The 22,648-nt window shown below is 42.4% G+C and overlaps 1 protein-coding gene and 1 long non-coding RNA gene across 7 annotated transcripts; one reads left to right on the forward strand and one right to left on the reverse strand.

Annotated features, from left to right (window-relative positions):
- Positions 1 to 41: 41 nt before the first annotated feature.
- Positions 42 to 22,178, forward strand: LOC122767024 (transcription factor SOX-5-like). Of its 6 annotated transcripts, none has more exons than XM_044022363.1 (8): positions 42 to 374; positions 6,397 to 6,561; positions 11,579 to 11,774; positions 15,040 to 15,212; positions 18,697 to 18,799; positions 19,147 to 19,323; positions 20,396 to 20,612; positions 21,243 to 22,178. In XM_044022363.1, exons 1-8 carry the CDS (start codon positions 240 to 242, stop codon positions 21,547 to 21,549), a joined length of 1,473 nt encoding a protein of 490 aa, XP_043878298.1. In that variant the 5' UTR covers positions 42 to 239; the 3' UTR covers positions 21,550 to 22,178. The 6 variants fall into 6 exon arrangements, with proteins under 6 accessions (XP_043878298.1, XP_043878295.1, XP_043878296.1 ...); XM_044022360.1 differs by having other exon boundaries at positions 43 to 386; positions 15,037 to 15,212; XM_044022361.1 differs by having other exon boundaries at positions 43 to 386.
- LOC122767030 lies at positions 4,658 to 14,809 on the reverse strand. The gene is made up of 3 exons (XR_006360153.1): positions 14,762 to 14,809; positions 14,503 to 14,619; positions 4,658 to 4,711 (listed from the first exon to the last, which is right to left on the reverse strand). It is a non-coding gene; the product is annotated as an uncharacterized LOC122767030 (long non-coding RNA).
- Positions 22,179 to 22,648: the final 470 nt, after the last annotated feature.

Below are 22,648 nucleotides of genomic sequence, written 5' to 3' on the forward strand. Positions count from 1 at the left end.
CATAAAGGATGACTTTAACAGCTGCAGAGGGAGAGAGACTCAGGTGGTGATAGTGGGAGGAGGAGGAGGAAAAGAAGGGGGAGATTGAGGGGATGGGGGATGCACAGAGGTAGAGCAGGATGAAGGGGAACGGGCAAAAGAGAAGAATGAGAAAAGGATAAAAGAGAGGACGAGAGATAAAGATAGAATGCTTGGAGAAGGGGGTGTACATTTTACACTGGTGTGTAAAATGTACTAAAATGTCTAGAGTAAAGTTACTAAGATGTGATATTGTCTGGTTGTCTTTAGGTGACCCCTACCCTCTCCAACTTATCCCCACATCAATGGCTGCTGCTGCTGCTGCTACACCAGGCCTGGGACCACTACAGCTCCAGGTGAGCCTACAGGTGAACACTTGACAGACTAAAAAACATGTACTAATAATAATTGCTCTCTTTCTTGTCCCACTGGGAATAAGTAAACTAATGCTGATCGTGTTAAAACCACAGTTACTTTGTCCTGCAACAGGAACTAAATGGGGTTTAAGTAGCTCTGTATAACCAACGGTGCCACAGCAATAGAACAGACACTGTCTGACTCTGTCTGCATGTGTAGAATCAGTGGCCAATTGCTTGGTATTTCTGACTGCCACCACTCTCTCCGTGTGACCCCTGTACACAAACAAACACCTACAGCTAGACCTCACAGACAGTACTTCCACTCAGATCCACGTGGGCTTTGGGGCTCCCTTCTCCCAGGGGTTAAGAGCATGCGCGGGCGTCTGCTCAGCTGCCTGTCTGACACATTAACTTCGAGCGGAGCCCGGGTACAGGCAGCACTTGGCCCCTATCCCGTCATTTTGACACGCATCATGAAATATAACACATATTTAAACATCTGAGAAAAGCAGCTGCATTGATGCACACATTTTCCTGTACATCTCTTTCACTTTGAGGTGCGATACACAGAGAATCATGGGAAAATAAAGGTTAAAGGTCAGGCAGTGTGTCGTACATGTGCAACTGTCAGCCACATATAGACACGAGAGGTAGAGATGATGACGACAGACATCACAATAGTACCCCTGTGTGCGTGCGTGTTTAGATCAAGAATAATGTCCTCTGTGCTGGTATTACAGCTCCAATCCAGCTGCCCATATGTTCCACTATTTAGACTCTTGAAATCTCCAGCTGAATGGCTTTGTCCACCTTGCAATTGGATTTTTTTAAACCAGCAGTGAGGGCTGAGAGGACAGAGTAAGTACAAAAACACATCTCACTAGCAGATTTCTTCCTTACAATCCTCCCAGAAAAACACACACAAATACACAGTCACACTTTGAGATTAAGGCTTTGTCAGAAAGAAACAGATTTGTCCAGGCTAACACAAGTACAGATGTCTCGATGTGGATGGATTTCCTTTGGGATCATCTCTGTACCCTCATTTGATAAGGGGATGTTTATGTCGCAGAGAAAAGACTGTCTCAGGTCGCCAAGGTAACCGTGATTTGGCAGAGAGGACACAAAACCCACTTAGCGGAGACACACAAAAACATATATAGAATGAAAGATTTTTTCTGATACAGAACACACTCACAGTCCATACAGCATGTGCTGTCATTTTGTGCAGACAACTGATGTTTGGCACAAGTGTTTACTTCATGTACAGTACATTATTATATATTATACTGCAGCATGACAGAGTTTGAAGTAGTGAAATCAATATGATCTTGAGTTTTGTATCCTGTGGTTGTTGAAAAGATGTTCAACAGGAAGCCGAATCTAGTTTCAGTCCACAGAGAAATCGTGTACTGTAAAACTTACAACAGAGAGGCTGCTATAGAAATTGATTAAAAATAGGTTTTTAGACCTAAACCTAAAATCTGGTACAATACAAGACTTCTGGTACCCCAGCACTTTTATAGCCTTTAGTAAACCTAACTCACAAACAAGTACCAGACACTCAAAGTGGAAATGGCTGATACATCCAACCTTTTAGCCGGACGTTAATCTCCAAAAACTGTCCCATAATTTCCCAAACATACCATATTTGTGATAATGGCTTTCAGGCTGCCCAAACCAGACTTGAAATAACCCCACATCATATCATCAGGAACTACTAATTATAACTTTAATAATTAGTTTAATATCAATATGATTTAAAATGTAACCATTTAAACTGTCTTTATAAGATCTTTATAAGGTAAATGTATGATAAGAGTTCTAATCCCAGTAAACTTGAATTGGGCCTAGATTGTATGGAATTAAAACTGAGAGAAAAACTCTCAATAGCGTGGCTGTAGGATGAATGCAGTTCTGAGAAAAATGGATCATCTCTCAATGAAGCTTTTTCTATATGTGAAACATCCTCCATAGGAAATAATAAAGTAGCCTGTGTCGTCAGTGTGAGTTTAACACACAATCCTCCATAAAGGGTTTTCAAGGCAATGGAAGCTTAGGAGTGTACAAAGTTGGCATTTAGCATTTTAATCTTGGGATGAGTCTGACATTGTGCAGTGGAGCATGTTAATCTGGTTCCCTATTGACCCTTGGTATCATTGATATCATCCACATCACACAAATGGACTGAGACAGACAGATAGAGCACTGGAAACGAAAATAAAAAAAAATGCACTTATCTAGGCAAGAGAGTGCAAGATTACCGATAAAGATGAAAAGGCAGCGATAACAGAAGTATTTAGAAGGATGATCAGTTAAAAGGATAATCAGAGAGAGAGACTGATGGGGGGTGGAGGTAAGTGAAAGAGAAAAGTGTTCATGTGTGTGTGAGAGGAAGAGAAAACGTGTGTGTGATATAAAGAGGGTCAATGGCTTGGGTCAGGCATCATATGGAGAGGCAGATGTTGGAACATATTGTCCTGGATTACCGTGATTTACACTGGAGAGATGGATGGATGAACAACAGAGAGGCAGGCATGGTGGAGGCAAGAGAGGAGGAAGAGGGAGAAAAGAGGGGCAGCAGCAGCTGAGAGAAGGTAAACGGGAAATCAGTCGAACGCCTCATTTCTCTACAAAACCTTATCTGGGTGAGAGAAAGAGCACAGCAAAGCATTTCCCTTACGCATGAGAATTGCTTTGGTGCTGGTATCTCCTTCTCGGCCTTACAGACCTCTTTGGGTTGCAAGGAAATGGCATTTTGTGATAGCAGTATTGGATCAATGTAAAATCAATTGGCAGCAAGGATAGGCGGCTCTAGTTAAGAAAATTCTGCCTCTGAAGATGTAATGAGAAAAGGAAAATGATTTTCACTGTATCTTAAATCTGTACATTCATCAATGTCGTATTGTTGGTGTAAAAGTCGTAGTTTATTGTGTCATCGACTATAGGTAATTCAGCTAATATATGGGGAAAGCTAAGTTCTTTTTATAAGCTCCTCTCCAATGACCACTGTTGTCAGCTCTGTGGGTTTTTGATAATATTTATTATTTCAATCATAAGTAGGTGTTACTTAAATGAGGGGAAAAAAGATATAACGACGGGTTAACACAAGCGTTTAAGATGTCTTTTAGTCACAAGACAGACTGCAGCTAAGAGCAATGTGTTGAGACAGACAGGAAGTAAGACAGACAGAAAGGCAGAGAAGAATCCATTAAGATCCATACAATAGTCCTCGTTGTCCACGTCAACAATAGAGCTCCAACTGCTCTGAAGGGCCGCTAACTCTGACAACAAAGAGCAGACACGCTGGTAATCTGACTAAAGCTGCAGATTATTGACCAAGACTCACTCTATCTTGTACACACACACACTCACACACAGCATCAATAGTGCTAATACCAAACAATCACCCTCTATGTCTTCACCCAAAGAACACCAATAGTTACACTTTACCTTGTCACCTCTTGTCGACAGAACTCAAGGTGGACATCCCTACACACACACACACACACACACAAACATACTAGACACACATTGGGGTACTGGTGCACACATTGAACAGTAAACAAAAACACATGCTAGCGTTAATGCCACATCAATGGATAAGGGAGAGAAAACTGGTCATAATAGTTCAAATGGACAGAGAGAGAGAGATAAACACACTCACACGCTCACTCTGTGTGTGTGTGTGTGTGTGTGTCTGCTTGCGCCTGTGTGAGTTTGCTTCTTCAGTCACCCCAGGGGGCTTTGCGCTGTCACTTCCTGTTTGTTGACATGCATGTCGTTGTGGCGATGCTCTGGGCGAGCTCCACAGTGCCTCTGCAACGTCTGTGTGTGTGTGTGTGTGTGTCATTGCTGGCCCATTGAGCAGGCTTTGAGTGACAGGAGCTGGCCTTGTAATGGAACTCAATTCACTCCACAAATAAAGAGGCCTTTGAACCACTGGTCCGAATATGGCAGGACAGACACACACACATACACACACCGCCTGTGGTCCACTCGCTGGGGAGTTTGGCTGGTAGGGAGAGAGGGAGGGGCAGGGTGGTGGTGGTGTATGACGATCTGGGGGGGTGTTCATGCTTGTCTGCACCATCATCACCACCCTCCCCTCCACCGCTCTCTCTTCCATGAGCCACAGTAAAGCTAATTGAAGAGAAATGGGCGAGTGGAGGCTGATCTGATCTCGGTGAGCTGGTCCTCCACGCTGCTTCCATGTAGATCGCCAGAGCATGACCAATCTTCTGCTGATTTCTACATCAGCTGCAGCACAGGCAGCCGACTGCATCCACCTCAATTACCATCGCTCCTTTCAGTGTCTTTGCCAGTGGCAGATGCTGTGGACACAGGTTTTATTTCCAAAATTAGGAAATACCTCATCAAAGCATTTGATAAAGTTAGAATATCAAATTTTTTAAAAGAGGAAATGGTGACTTCCCTATTTTAAGGAAAAATCTTTTGAAAGGAGCCAACAATAAACCACTCGGGTGCATAAAAGCTGAAAGAAATCAAATGTGAAGAGAAGAACTTGATGAAAAGTCACTCAGTTTTCTCTTTCTTTAGGAAACATGTTGCTGTTATTTCGCTGTTGCATTGTTGCATCGCGAATTAGCTTGTTGCCACATGTGAGTGACAGTCAGGTGGAGCTTATTTCACATTTAAATATGAGTTTCTTCCAAAAAAAGTACTCCTTTGTGAGAGTGTGTGCTGCCAGTTTGAATGTCTCCATTTTCCCTGCTTGTATGAAAAAAGATAAATGTCTTTATTTAAGATAGCAGAGCAGACGCTAATGTGGCTGTCAAGGGAGATAGAGAGAGGGACACAGACACACAGAGAGAGAGAAATAGCAGTGACAGCATCTCTTCCTTGTCCATTTGCATAAACCAGTCTTTGTTTGACGCTGGTGGCCAGCAGCCAAGCTCCAACAGAAGGACGGAAGTTAAACTAAAAAAAAAAAGGAATGGTCCTCTTCCAGAAAAATTTAACCAGAAATAAATAATAACAATTATAACTATTCAAATACACACACACACAGACACATACACAAACACGCACATCAGTTACTTTCCACCAAAAACAACCGCTCTGCCGCTCTTCAGAGCAGGGATAACTATTCTGAGAGAAACAAAACGGCATCTTGGAAATTTGTATTAGCCGACATGAAAGTAATTGAGCTTTATGGGATGATTTTGAGGGAGAAGAATCATTTATGAATACTGAAGCTCCTTCCAAGTTGTGAATATTATGTTGTGTCTGTTGCTGTGGAAATACTGTTTTGTGTGATACAATTGTATTGCATAAATATTCCCAAGATTGTTCACACCATAGCAGCTCAAACCATAATGCTTCGATTTAATTGGAAATTAATTAAATACATAAATAAAAAAAATCCAGAGAGAAAGTGTTTCCTTTTTCAGTCAGCAGTTATTGAATCAGTTTGTCTTCTCCTCAGACTATTTTATAGCGTTTGCCTGTGTATCCGCGTCTCATTGTCAGCGCACTAAAACAGAGTGGGACACAAGACAATTCTGGCATGTCTCATCTGGCATGTAGCTTCAAGAATTTTCCACCCTCTCTCTCTCTCTCTCATTCCCTCTGCATCATCACTTTTTTTTCACCTTGAGCAAGAGCTGGGCTCTCCGCCGTGACCTCGATAGTTGGGATGTTTTCCCTTTCTCCCACGATGCACCTGGAGGGGACATGGCCATCTCTGGGCCTGTCACAGAGGCTGTTAGCGCTTCTCCCAGGGGGTGAGGGAGGGGGTTGACAGAGTCCCTCTCTGTGTCTCTCTGTCACACAAATACTGGCCCGGCCACTAATGGCCTCTTCTTCCAGAGCTTTTTAGCCACCATCTTCTTTTTTGTTTGTGTGCTCTCAAGTATTCATTTATTCATGTTGTCCCTTTCTTCTCCTTTTTTTTTATCCTCCTACCCCCTCCCTTTATCTGATATCTTCTCTCTCTCTCTCTCTCTCTCTCTTTCTCTCCCCCCTCTCTCTTTCTCCCTCCCCTCTCTACCTGCAGCAGTTGTATGCTGCTCAGCTGGCAGCCATGCAGGTTTCCCCCGGGGCCAAGCAGCACGGAGGCAGCCTGCCACCCCAAACCAACCTGGGCACACACTCGCCACCCACCAACACACACCTACAGAGTGACAAGAGCCACAGCTCCCCACCACCACACAAGACTAAGGTAAAAGAAAAGTGTATGCATGTGCACACTATGTGCTTAATTCTAGAACTGCCAGTGCAAAGTCGGCTAAACATTTTCAAATCAACTTGTTTTGAGTATTTTCTAAAACTCAGTTTAATTTCTCTCTCAGATTCTAGTGCCAAATTTTATTTCAAGATAAAGACACACATTTATCCTAAAATGTAAATGTGTTTACATATTTACAATCACCTTTGTAAAGGAACTTCAATTTTTTTTGAACATACAGTATGTAAAACCTCTGGCCTTTCTAGTGTTACAGCACAGAGTGATTGTCGTTCACTGCACTGCATGACCTGAACATGTGTCTTTGTTCTCGGTTTTTGTTTTTTTTTAATCAAACAAGTGTCTGAAGCAATGGCCAGCTCCTCTACTAATGCACACCTTGGTACAACTAGATCTTGGACAAAAACTCACAGGCACCTCTGCCCAAATCAAACTCTCCAACTTTATCACAGAACTCCAGCTGGTATCTGGTCATGGTGGACTTCAGATGTATTAGTGTTTGTGCCGTTTTCTCGGCTGGCTGCCCAATAGGGCCAAAGGGAGGCCTTGTGTCCATTCAAGTGGAATTCTATGAATAACTGGTGGACTGTTGAAACCTGCGCTACCTCCCCACACACAAGCCCACAACCATGACCCCTGCTGTCCTCTTTCTGCTCCAGGATCTTCCACAAGTGCAGTGGTCAGTCACAACCCAGGACACACATGCACACATGATTTGTCTGTCTAGGATTGGAACAACACTATCAAGGCCCCACAGAGTTTGTCAATCTGAATTCAGATTTGTTCTAACCCCTTTCTATCACATAAATCAAAGTTTCCCATCTCCTCCTTTTTTTTTTTTACATTTTCTTCCCTTATCTGAACTCTTCTCTTCTTTCCTTCTTTCTTCTACTACTTCTGCTTTCCACTTTCACGTCTTTTCTTTTGTTATCTGCAATTGAATCATCCCATTATTGACCTGTGCAGCTCCTGTCTTCATATTCCTTTAAGAATGTGTAAATTGTCTTCTGGATTTACTACTGACTCCACCTTTGTTTAAAACAGCCATGATTTGACCATCAGCTGTAAACAAACAGTCATTGTTGCCTCTTATTAGTGTTACTCACTCAAGTAAACTGCAGACACAGATCCCTTTATCTTAAAACACCTCTCTTACACTGTAAGGATGAACTTCAGGTTCTGAGTAAAGCTCATCATTGACCCCAGAGCATGCACCCACATCCTTCACCTTCACACACATAACTATCCCACCTCACAGATACACAAACATTTATTACCATATATATGGAGTTGGGCTGACAGGCAAGTGCTGCAGGAACATGGGAAGCTGTAATGGCTCCCCCAGTCCAGCAAGAGTGGCAGACTTGGAGTGGACCCACATGGACCCCGACTGGCTTCATGGAGCCAAAATAGCCGATTGACCGCAGAGCTCCTCATGGAGGGACAAACTTTTTTCTTTTGTTTTCCATTTTCTCCCTGTCAGTCACTCAGCCTCCTGCTGGTCTTTTTTTAATTGCTTTCATTCAGTTCATCTCAGTCTTTCTTAAACTCTCTTCTCCTCTCTCTCTCTCTCTCTCTTGCTCTCTGGTAGAGTGACATGTATATTTCAGGGGTGTGTTCCCCCTGTGGACTTTATCTCAGGTCTCTAGTCATTTAGAGACCTGCTGCCTGCCACTGCTCACAGCTGTTTGGTCTCAGGCGCACATCGCTTAAGTGCTTTACCCTCGGGTGAAACATGCACACACACACACAGGTGTTGGACAAGTGGACAAGTTACCAGCTAGGAACCATCCAAAGCCCCTCCCACACAAATACACACAACCATGGCAAAATCACTGCAGCATACATGCAGTTTTCTTACACGCAAGACTGGATTTTAAGATGCAGGCAGGCATGCATACAGACTCATACAATAGTGCAGTTCAAGCTATACCATGGCCATATATAGTGCATTCACTGACCTGAATCATTGGTGGAAAGTAACTGAAAAAGTACTATAGTAGCTGTACAGTTTTGTTATACTTAATAATACTATACTACTTGGAATTTAAAAAACAATCACCAGACCTGTGGTTTTCACTTACACTTAATTTGCTTTTTCAGAATATCAAGTCGAAATATCAATATAAGTATTATTATTAGTATCCCTAATAGTATATAAATAAAACATATAAAGAAAAATTAAAAAGTATAACTGTACTGTCTGAAATACATGTATACCCCAAAGCCCTTATAGGAGCCAATCTAAATAATACTAATAATAAAAGCATGCTATACTATACTTAGTAAAGTTAACAATCTGAATATGTCTTCCATGACTGCTCACATGTACACACACATTTGAATTTTAGATGCAGCATAGAACTGAATGGGACACCTAAACCTCTATTGACAACAACATCTGGTATATAAATGACATAATGCAACCACTAAACTGCTGCTAATGTTTCTGTTACTGACTGTGCCACGTACTGGAAGAGATGGTGTCAAATCTGCCTCCTTGGTGTCATCTACTATCTGATACATTTGACAATAAAGCTCATATCCAAACAGTCAAATATAGCTGGAATGAAAAGAAGTGAGACGACAGGGAAAGACTGAGAGACACCGTAAGAAAAGTAGACGTAAAGTTCTTGATATGGACATCATAGCGCACACCCACACACAGACAAAGATCTGGCCAGGATAAACAACAGTTGTGCACACACTTGTCCTGTTAATTGAACCATCAGCCTCTGTGGTAAGATGCAGAACCCTGATGTCGTTTTCTTCATGTCTGCATCTACAAAAGTGACACACACACACATTATCACTCTCCCCCTGCACTCTCTCTCTCAGCCTCTCCATCTCCCTCTCTCTCTCTCTGTCCCTCTGGCTCTTGCTGTCACTCTGCATGTTTTTGTCCACAAAGCTGGAGACTGTTTCATCAGCCAAGAGAGAGACAAAAGCAATTGTATTAATTCTAGATTGCTTTAGAGGCCTCACACACACACACACTCATGCGATATAGAGCTTGTTGAACAATCTCACACACACACACAAGTCGGTCCAAGCCTCTCAGCTCCACTGTCTAAACTAATTCCTCCACAGTGGCATAATGCAGGTTGGCCACCTTCCCACCATAGGATTTGGCTTGGCTCAGAGAGGAAACTCCCCCAGCCACTGTACAAGAGGCGGAGGCATTATCTATTTGTAATAAATATTCAAACGGGTTCCCAGCCAAAGCCGCACAGAGTGTGGGTCAGGACTGAGAAGATCCTGCTCAGTTTTCCCTCCTCTGTTCTCTTTTCTATTTCTCCGGCTCATTGTCTCAATGAAGGCATCTTTGGGGGGTCCTCTGTCTATTTAGAGAGAAAACCCCCCCCCCTAATGAAGGACAATCCGGTTAGGCCTCGCTGCACACTAACACATATACACACACAAAGTTGAGATTGTACACAAGCACACACACACGCACACACACACACACACACGTAGAGGCTTAATTGGAAGGGCTTAATTGAGTTGTGAGGGGCTCATAAGGCTTAGTATGACTCAAGGAGTGGGAATCAGGGAAAGTCGGCCCTAATGAGTAGAGATACCACACACAGACACACTGTGACATTGTCATACTCTCTTTTTGGATCCCACTCTATGCTGGACTGTGCACCTTCTAAACAGCAATTGGAAAGAAAAGGAAACTTAATGTTTCTATTTTGTTGACTGGTTTAACAAGTCAACACCTGTGATGCCAAAATTTTTTTTTATATAGTAGAGACACATACAGACAATGATTATTTACTTGTCAAAATGAATCAGTCGCACATTAACACTGTTGCTGTGCATCTTGTTTTCTTATTGGTGGGCCCCGTAAGTCATCCCTTGCTCCATGTTGTGTCTGCCTTTTAATTGCGGAGTTTTAATTACACAGAGTGGTCTGTGTACATCTGCTCCTTTGGCGGTCTAATTCCTTCCTTCCTGTCATGTGACCCTGCAAGACTCCCTCTGATTGGATTAGGCCATCAGCAGGGGTGATGTTGCCATGACGATTAAAGTAATAACAGCTCACGGGCTTCATGCGGTTTTCCACATGCCGATTCATTTAGAGGCCACAGTCTGTTCCATGTATTATGTGCTGACATCAATTTGATTGAGATGAATGGGTGCACATATATGGCAACAGAGCATTATTATACATGGCTCTGGCCTTAATATACAAATACTGTTGACATCAATTATGCTGACCTCAGAAAACCAATACTTGAATAGATGCAGTTGCTGTCACAGCTGGGCTGCTTGTGTGTGTGGTTGTCTTTGACGCAGAAAGTGCTGCTGCTCCCTCGTGTCTAATGGAGCAAGTGCTCATTGAAGTGGCAGACAGCCCTCTGTTCTGTTTGCTGTTTGATACATTGAGATGTCGCGTGTCTTTGGTTTCTCACAGCTGTAAAGACACTGTTGTTCTTCCTGAATGACATACAGAGGAGTCTACAGTAGTTTTCAAAATTCAAAGATCGAGTTCAAGGTGTTCCTTCACCTCACATGTTTGATTGTTACTCTTGTCGCTGGCTTTATTTGAAGCATGTCATCGAGCAGCATTATACAGTAATGCATGCTAACTGGAGCCTGCTTGTGAAGCGTGCATGTGCATGTGCGTACGTGTTGTCCTCTCTGCCTTGTTTGAGGTGTTACTTTGCTGTGATCGGCCTATTGGATATTTTGCATGTCTATGTCCTTGGTTTGCACATACGTATATGAATGTTTGCTTTTGTTTCGTGCTGTTAATTTTTCACATATGGTGAGCTGTTTGGACACAGGCAGTGGCATGCACCTTGACATCAGTCCCACCAGGCTTGCGTCAGATCGCTGTGCATGGTCTCCAGTTTGATCAGTGCGTGTCAAAGCCTTGAGTGCAGGTTGTATTGGTGAGGGAGGGCGAGGTGTCCCTCTGGCCTCCCGCTTCCAAATTGCTACGGTGGTCACAGCAGGCGAAACTGTGCTGTTTTGGTTTTTGCAGGACAGTGAGGGTGCACAGCCACTGAACCTGTCGGCCAAGCCTAGGGCATCCGAGAGCAAGTCACCCAACTCCCCCCCAACTTCCCCACAGGTCAATGCTGCTGCTGCTGCCACCAAGCTGGGCCCTGCCAGTTCCTTGAAGCAGAGCATCGCTCCCTCCAGCATCGGAGGACCACCAACCAGAGTCAGCTCAATAGGTAAATGGACCAAGTGTCCATCTCACACACGCAGCATGTTTACATGATGTATAATTATTATTATTAGTATTATTGTTATTGTTATTATTGTTATTATTATGGAAGTCTGACTTGAATGGTAGAAAGAAACAGAATAGCACTCAACATGTACCAACTAGCTGTCACCCTAAAGATGTTTATAGGCTGTGACATTAAAGGTCACCTGGAAAACACCTTACTCAGTTCTCCTGCTGGTGCTTGTATACTGAGACAAAGACAGTTAAATAGCTGGCCATGGAAATGTCGTGACTGAGGAAAGGAAGGGAAGCGGTCATCACCAGTTGTGAAAACATGCACATACGTATTGTACATAAAAAACTGTCGATAAAAACGTGAGCCCATACATAATATACACATACAGTATGATTAAATACAAGTGTTTGCAAATGGTTCACTTAATGAAAGAAAACAACAGAAGTTCTGCTGTTAGTGGCAACAACAAGAATAGTGTTTTTCCTTGTAGTGTTTCAATTGTTGCTTGTGCCAGTGCCATAATCATACCCAGTCATATGCACACATACATACATAATATATGACATAAATGAATCACTATTTTCTGCTCTTAATCAATTTTTCACGCAACACTGATAGTTCAAATATTGCACATATGTAACAAGCTATAATTAGTGTGTTTGTGTTTTTTTGTTCCATGTTGCTATTTGCCTCAGGGCTGCTTCATTGTTATGTGTTTATTAGTAACTGAAAGAGACAGAGAGACAGAGTGAACGGAATGGGAGAGAGAGAGGGGGAGAAATGGGGATTAGCACTTTTTTTTTCCAAAGCGATGAAGTGGGGTATAATAAAGAGAGGAGCACATGACAGACAGGAGGTATCACCAATAAGATTAGACAAGCCTCTTACATGAGCCAGGACAGCGCAAACACCCAGCGTTAATGACACAATGACAACACACACACACATACCCAGTCCACCCCCTCCTCCTCCTCCTAAGTGCAGTTAGTCATTTTTTTCTGACTTCTTGACTAATCTCACTGTTTTTCAACAAATCGGCGGATTTAATATCAGATTAGTGGATTTGCAGTCCCAGATGTTTTTTGTTCAGAAAAATGGATTACAGTGTTTAAAGTTTGTGTGTTATCCAAGCGGAATTATTTGTGTGGGAATACCAGTTTATTTTGTGTTGCAAATCCCAGTTATGGTGTAGGAATTCATAATGTTCCATCTGTTGCCACCGAGTTAAACTCCGACACTGACACAATTTGTAATTATAGCTCATGGTCGTATGAGGAATCCTGTTACAAGTTTAGAGGGGACAGAGATTACAAATTAGAAGAGTCTGGAGGAGGTTGTTTTGATGTGGGTGTGAGTGTGTGCCTGTGTGTGTTCAGGTGATTTAAATTAAGACAGGAACAAACAACAGATAAAAAAGATAAACGGATTGGAACTGAAGACCAGAAATGTAGACAGAGCCAAGTCACTTTTATTCACATTTAATTTGGATTTTTATTTTGATTCTAGTTGTACTTATATTTAAATCTCGCTACATATTTCTACATATCAATACTTCCTCCTCATTGCATTGTATTAAATAAAATTTAGCATAATGTTTACTGAGTGTATTTATAGAGAAAGAGTTAATTACTTTTCAGGCAGGTTTCAGTCTGTCTCTCTGTCAGCATCTCTATGGCACACCTTTCTTTCTTTGTTGACACCTACCATTCCAGAGGCATGTTCCCCCATCTGTGACTCCTACCAGCCATCCATCCATCTGTCAACTCAAACTTAACTGAAGGACTGTCAGTGCCTGCAACTTCATTCCACTATGTTTGTCCCTGTTATAACAAACTGCAGTCATCTCTCTGCCTGAGTCTTTTTGTGCTGTGTGCGTGTGTAAAGAGAGACCCCCCTCCTCTTCTATTTGGGTCACATTCACTTGTCTAGATGGTTGGAACTGCTGTCAGTCTGAGAGATACTCACACACTTTCATGTGCAAAAGAATATCTATCTGCCCCCTCTCATTTGACACCAGATTAAAATTGACACCCGATACCGTCGTCATCTCCTCTTCTTCTGTCTCCCACTCCCCACTCCAGCCCCCACCCCACCCCACCCCTTTTGGCCCCACTCACATCCAGATTTTCTGGTTATGACTTTTAAAAGAGTACACAGCTCTGTCATTACAATCTGAAGCTGGTAATCTGGCCTGAGATGGCATTAGCAGTGCGGATTAGCGCAGATAAAGGCCCCATAAGTCAGCCACGGCTCTTTGTTAAGAGCTAACATGGCTGATGGATCGAGGTGATAGTGGCACACACAATCGCACAGAAAGACGGACACACACACACACTCACACAGTCAGAGCAGATGCCTCGGATGCCTCATCGGCGGCTAAGCTGCGGAAATAATAGGAATAATAGGTGGCGACGAGGAGCGAGGAGATCTGATGTCTGTTTAGCAGCAGGGCAGATGTTCTCAACTGGGGAAATTAGCAGGACTTTTTTAGCCATAATGAGAGTCATCTGGTCCAAGTAGAACTGTGAGGGTTCAGATGAAAACTCACACACACACACAGTTTGAGATTGTGTGTTTGTATCCATTTTGTGTTTACAGCTGACAGCAGGTAAGGGGGCAGTGGGCAGCACACATGACTCACAGGCTCAACAAGCCCAAGTTGTCATGTGTGTGGTAGTTTTTGTTACCTCTTAAGGACCTGTTCTGGTATACTTACAATTAACTTGTCAGGATCTCATGGAGCCAAAGTCTGGTCCTCATGAGGTAGAACCTCATTTCTGAGGCTCGGGTTAGACATTGAGCAGTGGTAAGGTTTGGGATAATACTTTTTAGGCTGAAAAAAAATAAAAAAATTAAAAACAAAATTAACTGTGCAAACGCGTGTGTGTCTGCGTGTCTGAGACACACACACACACACACACACACAGTGATGTGCTGGGAAAACTCCCTCATCAAGTGTATGTTAATGTCTTTACCTCATGGTAGCGGGGAAGATTTATTCCAGATGAAAACCTCCTGCCAGCTTCTGAAAACAAGCGCACATGCACACACATTCACAAACAAAAACACAAATACACTCAATGAAAATAAAACCAATCCTCATTATTCTGTCTAATTATTTAGACATTTATTTTTACACTCCTACACTCATAAAATAGAAAACAAAAATGTATAAATTTCACTTTTAACACTCAAAAATAAATCAGCAAATTAAATAAATGCATGTCCTGTTTCTCTGTCTGTGTCTCAGCAGATTTGTTGTCCTCGCTGTCCTCGACAGCCTACCTTAACGACCATGAGGCGGTGACCAAGGCCTTCGCCGAGGCCCGACAGATGAAGGAACAGCTGAAGAGAGAGCAGCAGGTCCTGGACGCCAAGGTGGCCGCTGTCAGTAACCTCAGCCTCAACAATGGACGCACAGACAAGGTAGATCACTTAAAATGACAACTCTACAACTGTATTATTTTGTGTAGAACAATTTCCATGACGACTAGAAATATTTCAGTTTATTTTCATTGATTTTTTTAGGTAAACCACTGATAATATCACACCTTAGAATGGAACATAATGTAGCACCCTCTCCACTTTAACTTGGATTAATAAGAACAGGGACACATGATATGAAACATAATACTGTGTTATTACATCCAGTAAAATATAATATTTTTTTATTATTTTAAGGGATAGTGTAAAGTTAAAACATAAACTTGACCATTCTTGAAATTAAATAATTAAATCTTTTGGACCATCAAGTGTAAAAATCAGTGAGTGCAGAGCTGCTATTAGGAGACTTTTTATATTGGTTTTAAAAGAGCTGCAGCTCCTCATGTCGTTGTGCACAGTGTTCTGCTTATTTGCAACAGCAGTAGAAAAAGTTGTTAAAATTAATCATCAACAAAAGCAAAATACAACAGAGATTGTTGTATTTGGTTGTAAATTGTTGTATTTTATCAAAAAAGCAAAAAAGCAAAAATAAATAATTCAGACCTACACAGAAGGTATAAATTAACAAATTCTCAAATAAGAAAGAAAAAAAAAACAACATTTCTATAAAGTTGTCCCAAGCTGTATCGTCTCATTGCCAGTGTGTAATAATTAGTCTTGCTTTATGCCGTCGATGCTGCACTATGTAGGAGGCTAATCAGTGCACATTGTGCTCACTGAAATGTGCTGAAGCTAAACGGGGCTAGATAAGGTGAAACCAGAGGTGTCTCAGAGGTAATGAGTGTGTCTGTAAGGCACACTGCGGGGTTGTGTGTGTGTGTGTGTGTGTGTGTGTGTGTGTGTGTGTCAGAGAGGAGCGTCGAGGAGAAGCTAATGTGAAGTGACGGCACCGGCTCCTCAGCAGCGTAGCTAAATTGTGGTTATTTGTTAAACACATAGGGAGTCGAGCGCACACAAGCGCGCGCACACACACACACACACACACACAGAGCAACTGTGCGCTTGAACTGTCTACATCGCTGACATTCAACAGTTCTGTCTGTTTCTGTTTCAAACAGTTAAACCTTTACTGCTTTTGTAGCCCAGCTGCATTGAACCACATTATTCACACAGAGAATAGATGGTAATAAACTGCAGGTACAGTGGAAAAACTTCAGTCTAACAGACTCTTAGATTTACTGTGTGTCTACAGGAAGTGTGATCAATTCTGCGGCTACAGTTTACTGTTTTATAGCAGCGTATTTTACAGATATAGGATTTATTCCCTCAGACGGAGGTTTTTAGCAGGGGATCAACACATTTTAAATATAAGGCTGGCGTGGCATCGTGATAGAAAAGTTTCAAATTCAACAGTTATCACAATAAAATGTCCTCGTTTAGAAAGTGATTCAATATCCACTAATAATTTTTAAAAGAAAAACCACTTCATTTCACTTCAAATTGGAGACACATAGCAATCATGCATGGTGTCACACAGTGTTTGCACAGGACATAAACATAATATTCATATATATATATGTGTTGAACCTTTTTTACAGTACAGTGCAAAAGTCACCACCAGCTTTGATGTTTTAGCAATGCTTTACGGTATAATGACTTAAACCGTTAAACAGTTTGCTAATATACTGTATAAGACCAACTTTCAGTCACATATATAATGATACTGAATTATTACTTTATTATTAAGTATTCTTTTTTATTTAGTAAACTGCTGTGTTATCAAGAAAAAATAAATAGTTTATTATTTATTATTGACACAATTGTAATAGTTTCCATAGTAAAACATTTACAATTTAACTAAATGTATGTTGTATTAATTTACATTAATATTACAATCACTTCAGGCTATGATGTTTTTATTTTAAGTCCTTGAGTTTTAAGAATTTTTTTTTGGCGCAACCATGCCATTGTCGCAGCTTCTAACAGCACTCGCTCTCACTCATTCCTGTTTCCTCAGCCCTTTGGCTTTGTGCTACACGAGTGTGAAGTCAGCAAGCTCTCAGCGTTCAGATACCACAGTGTCATCTCAGTGACACTCAGAGGATTAGTTTTGTCGTTACTTTGTATCTTGGCTTCAGTGTCAGCCATTCAATCCACTTTTCTCATGTACTATACTGGAGCTTAATGTCAGACTAGGCTGTCATCCACTCTGTCTCGGTGTTCATCTCTGTCGCTGCCCCTCACACACACACACACACACATTGCATAAAGCCCTTTGTAACAGCACATTTAATCTTAAAATCTGAAACTGTGCCCTTTTTAGGCATGAGTGAGGCTGATCAACTATCATAAGTGATTCATATATATAATGACTAAATCATTGCTAACACCCAACTGAAGATTATTTTTCATTTAAAAATTCCAAATGTTTTGCGATGAAAAGAACGTTTTCCACAGGGTGTCTGGCTTTCTTTTTTTTGTCTCCCCTGCCTGTCATTTTAGCCACATTTTTTTCTCGACCTCCGAAAATTATCTCTAACAATTAAACTCTGTTGGACTAAAAACAGAGAAAATGCATTTCATAATCACTCTGCCCTCCCTCCATCCAGTCAGCCAGCTCACTGGGGTCACATGTAAATGGAGAGGACCACTTTTTGGAAGGTTGTTTTAGAAGACGATGGTGTTTTGGGTACTGCTCCAAATCGTATAATTAAACTCTAAAATGCTGGTGCACCACAGTGTGTGTGTGTAAGTGTATGCGTGTGTGTTCGTCGACAGCCAGCACCTACTGTAGAGTGTGCTGGCTGTTTGCATTAAGCATGTAAATGCTCAGTAAATCAGCCTTTTATTGGTTGTAATAAATACCCAGGGGGCCGTGCGGCATGGCCTCACTCTCGTCCTCGCTGCAGTCACTCGTTCTCTCTCTCAATAATGTGTCGACCCTCCGGGGCCTCAGCTAGAATGAGAGGCGAGCCGCGGCACTTCCCTCGCAGGTGGCTGCCAGGAGTCGCTGCACACACACACACACTCACTCACATATATTATACAGTATACACACAAAACGGTAAACATCCAAACAACATTCTTACACATGCAAACAGATGTGTTCAGGCATGCGGACGCATTTTAATGTTGACATTAACATTTTCACTGATTGACAGCAAAGTGCACCGAAACACAAACTGTTACTGCTGTTATTTGTTTGATTTCCAATCATAAAAACAACATTGTAAACTGTCGTCATATTGCTGTCAGAGTGGAATAAGACTAAGCCGTGGATTTATTGGTAATGTGACCAATAAATAAACTGACTGACGACATGTGATTTATTTGATTAAAAACATTTTTTTTTAAATAAAACTGTTGCATTTGTGCTGTGAAAAACTAAATCTGTGACACCGAGTCACTATATCTTTTTAAAAGACTCTACAAAAAGCATCACTACACCTCTGTGTTTTCTTTCATTCACGTACGTCGGAGACGGTGAGTTGCTCGCTGACCGCCTGTAACTGTTTGTGTTGTTCAGGACAAGGCTGCCTTGGAGAGTCTGAGTCAGCAGCTGAAGCAGCAGGCGGAGGACAAGTTCAACCACGCCATGCTGGACTTCACCATGAGTGGAGACTCTGACGGTAAAGACAAACACACACATTCATACCTGGAGTCATGTCTCTATAAAGAGGGAATGGAAAAGTGTTCTTATATTTGAGCTAATAGCTGGATACATTTGACAGTTAACATCAACAATTCATGTGTTACAGTAGATTTTACTTTTCTTTGTGTTCATGTGCAAAGACAGTGTGTTAAATGTCCCCTTTTTTTATAATTGAATGGGTTTTTATAAAAGATTTTAGCATTTCCATTCAAATGAATCAATTTTATCTCTCAGATGATCCTTTAACTCACCTCTTTTTATTTAGTTCATTTGACTTCTGTGTGCCTTGGCTAACAACCTTCCTCCTACCTTCCTCTGCCCCAGGCTCCCCCAGTGTGTCAGACTCCAGAATATTTCGGGAGGCCCGGGGTCGTGGTGGCAGCAGCGAGCCTCACATTAAACGGCCAATGAACGCCTTCATGGTCTGGGCCAAGGATGAGAGGAGAAAGATTCTCCAAGCCTTCCCCGACATGCACAACTCCAACATCAGCAAGATCCTCGGTAAAATGCACACACACATGCACACACACACACACTTGGCCTTTGCCCTACACGTGTCTCCACTACAGAAGATGATGAACGCACTGTCGTTTATTTCCCATACACACACACACACAAATATAAGCGCACGGTGATTTCCTTACAAGCAGTGGCATTGTGTAAGCTGCTGTTAATGAACGGCTGGGGAGAGCTCGGCTCAGACAAATGATGATATAATTCATTATGCATTAAACAAGCAGCGCGAGGCCGCCTGACATTTCCCCCGGACCGCCGGGATCGTCCCTGACATTTTAAAGAGCTCCTAAGTGTTTTATAACACAGGGAAATCTGGTTTTAATAAGCCTCTCTCTCTCTCTCTCTCTCCCCCCTCTCTCTCTCTTTCTCCCCCTCACTCGATTGCTAACAGATCGCAGAACATACAAAAAACAGAGAGAGAACAGCCAAGTGCTCACAGCTTTTACCCATTAAACATACAGTAGTCAAGTGCAAATTCAGCCCAGATATGAGACACAGAGGGGAAGACACACACACACACACACACGCACACACTGATAATACAAATGTGTGAGCAGAGACTGAGCACAGAGAGATGCCAGCAGGTTAAGTGAAGTCCTCATTAGTTCAGATGAGTACCTGTCGTCCTCACTGCTCCTCTCATCAACCGCGCTTTCCGCGGTCTGTGTTCTCCTCGCCGCGTGAAACTTCCACCATTATCTACGTGCACGTGTGCGTTTGCACGTGTGTGTGTTTGTACAGCTCAGTGTAAGTGCTGTCAAAGGAATGACGTTATGCACATGTGACGCAGGGTCACACATGCCACACAGACATTTGTTCCTTGTTCGCGCTGTAATTGATTTCCGCGCCCACGTACACGCTCAGTTTAAATCACCTCTTCAAACTGATTTTTATCATCTCGCTCCTGTAAACCATGATGCTCTGTATTTCATTGTTCATACTGTGCTACTGTTGCGCGACGCCGCTGAATCGGTCTATTTTTCCTTCTCCGGCAGCACAGAGTGAAACTAAAACAGCTGAATGTGAGTGTTAACCGTTTTTCCCCCTCCCTGCTCAGGCTCACGCTGGAAAGCCATGACCAACCTGGAGAAGCAGCCGTACTACGAGGAGCAGGCTCGCCTCAGCAAGCAGCATCTGGAAAAATACCCAGACTACAAGTACAAGCCGCGGCCCAAACGCACCTGTCTGGTCGACGGCAAGAAGCTGCGTATTGGCGAGTACAAAGCCATCATGAGGTCCCGCAGACAGGAAATGAGACAATATTTCAGTATGGGGTAAGACGCCTGTTTTCCACTTGAACTGCTCAAAAACATGTGACAGTTGTTTCCTTTATTGGAAACAAGTGTCACATGTTGGCAAACAGTTTATGCTCAGTGGGGATTTAGTATTTTGTATTTATTCTAAAAAGCCGGGAATCAAACTCTTGACCTTCCCGTTGAAAGCACTGTCGTGTGTTTGCTTTGATATTTTCTCATGTAAATATTTAGTAAATCCGCATGAACAGTGAACTATAAAATATCCTGTCTCAACATTATTCATGTTTCTTTTTCTAAGTGTTGACAGTTTTTCCTGGTTTTACTCTGTATCATCTGATTTATATGATTTGTGTGTCATGCATTTAAAATCTGCCCAGCAAAAACAGGCCTACACGACACCAGTATTTTTGGATTTAGAACTCTTTAAACATATTTCATCTTAAGGGGCTATCCATTAATATAATTTGTTAGATAGACCACTTGTTAGGTTTTAAATACATAACAAATTTAAAGACATTAATATAAGATAACAATTTGTGCATCAGAATATCCAGATTTTGAATTAATTTCCTACAGTTTTTTAAATGTATGCGTCTAAAAGTAAAGCAGAGCTTGAAACTGATGTGTGTGTGTGTGTGTGTGTTACAGGCAGCAGAGCCAGCTTCCTCTGTCCTCGGCAGGCGTCGTCTACCCTGGTGCCCTGTCCATGGCGGGAATGCCTTCACCCCAGATGCCCTCTGAGCATTCCAGCATGTCCAGCAGTCCCGAACCCAACGCCAACCACCACCAGAACCCCCAGAACCTGGGCCTGAAGGGGGACGAGCCTCGCATCAAGGAGGAGCTACGGCTGGACGACAGCAACGGTGACGTGTACGACGACTTCGACTACGAGGATGAAGAGGTTGATTACGCCAGTGATCATGAGAACCATATCACACAACGGGACGGCATGTGAGCCATTCACTTTTAAGCCAATTACTGCTGGTTAATCCCGCCCCCCTCCCCCCTCAAATCCTAAACCTGCCAATCAGGAAGAAAACTTTCTCTTTTGCCAATCACCCTCAGTCACAATCTCACTCAACCCTGCAACGCTTTCCCCCTTCCTTACCGACATGGACTCCAAACAGAGCCAGACCTGCATCCCCTCCTCCCTCTGGAGTCCTGATACCAGCATTTGATCAATCAACTAAAGCACAGGACTTGTCACTCACACTGACTGTTACATGAACTGGAGTCTGGGAGGAAGAGACGACCAGAGACGACTCTGAAGCTCGCTGAGGAATATTCACGTACTACTGCAAGAGTTTGCGTCATGCCACAAGTGAGGAGAACTAAAAATCACACTCAGAAAAGCAACCTTTAAAAGTTTGTAGACGAGGAGAAAGACGGAGCAGTGGACCTGTCAAAGGCTAACAGATGACACTTTAAGATGGCGGACCTGTTTGTTATCAAGAGACACTTTTAAAAAAAACAAAAAAAAAAAAACAGCTTTTTTGTTCTTTGGTTCTATAATATTCTCACTCAGGTACACGGTGCCAATAAGTGGCTTGTGAATGTGATTTGTTGTTTTTGTGCTTCAAGTTTGAATAATAATAGAAAAAGAGACATTTCTTTTTCCCCCTTTTGTTGTAAAGCACCTGAAGGACATGAGACGTGTTTATTTTTAACAAAAAGATATCTTTTCTTCAACCTTGCAGTGTGCTATCCGCAGTTTCCCCTTTTTATCCCATGTATTGTTGTGACTACCTGCTTCCCCCCCATTTGGAATCCAATGGGACGATCCCACTTTGACTGGATTTTCAGGGGGGAGAAGGCGAGTCACACTGGTGTTATGGAGCAGACATGAAAGCACTGTGTTGCGAGACAATCCACCAGTTTTCCTCTCGCTCCTTCCCCTCTAACTTGATTTTGTTTAGCGCAGAACATCACTTAGCTCTAAGTGACTGTATGTGTGTGTCGGTGTGTACTCTTCTTTTTGTAAGTGCGCAAAAGAAGCTAAAAATGTCCACAATACAGAAAGACAGGCAACTCCTGCTGCTACTGTTATTTACTGT

This window comes from Solea senegalensis, linkage group LG3, assembly GCF_019176455.1.
Source record: "Solea senegalensis isolate Sse05_10M linkage group LG3, IFAPA_SoseM_1, whole genome shotgun sequence".
Classification (NCBI taxonomy): Eukaryota; Metazoa; Chordata; class Actinopteri; order Pleuronectiformes; family Soleidae; genus Solea; species Solea senegalensis.

What these genes read in the sequence shown, in the direction of transcription:
- LOC122767024 (XM_044022360.1), top strand. Translation starts at nt 240, where the DNA reads ATGTCTAGAGTAAAGTTACTAAGATGTGATATTGTCTGGTTGTCTTTA. An exon ending in CACCACCACACAAGACTAAG is followed by an intron (nt 6,562 to 11,578) that starts GTAAAAGAAAAG and finishes TGGTTTTTGCAG; the next exon opens with GACAGTGAGGGTGCACAGCC. An exon ending in AGACAATATTTCAGTATGGG is followed by an intron (nt 20,613 to 21,242) that starts GTAAGACGCCTG and finishes TGTGTGTTACAG; the next exon opens with GCAGCAGAGCCAGCTTCCTC.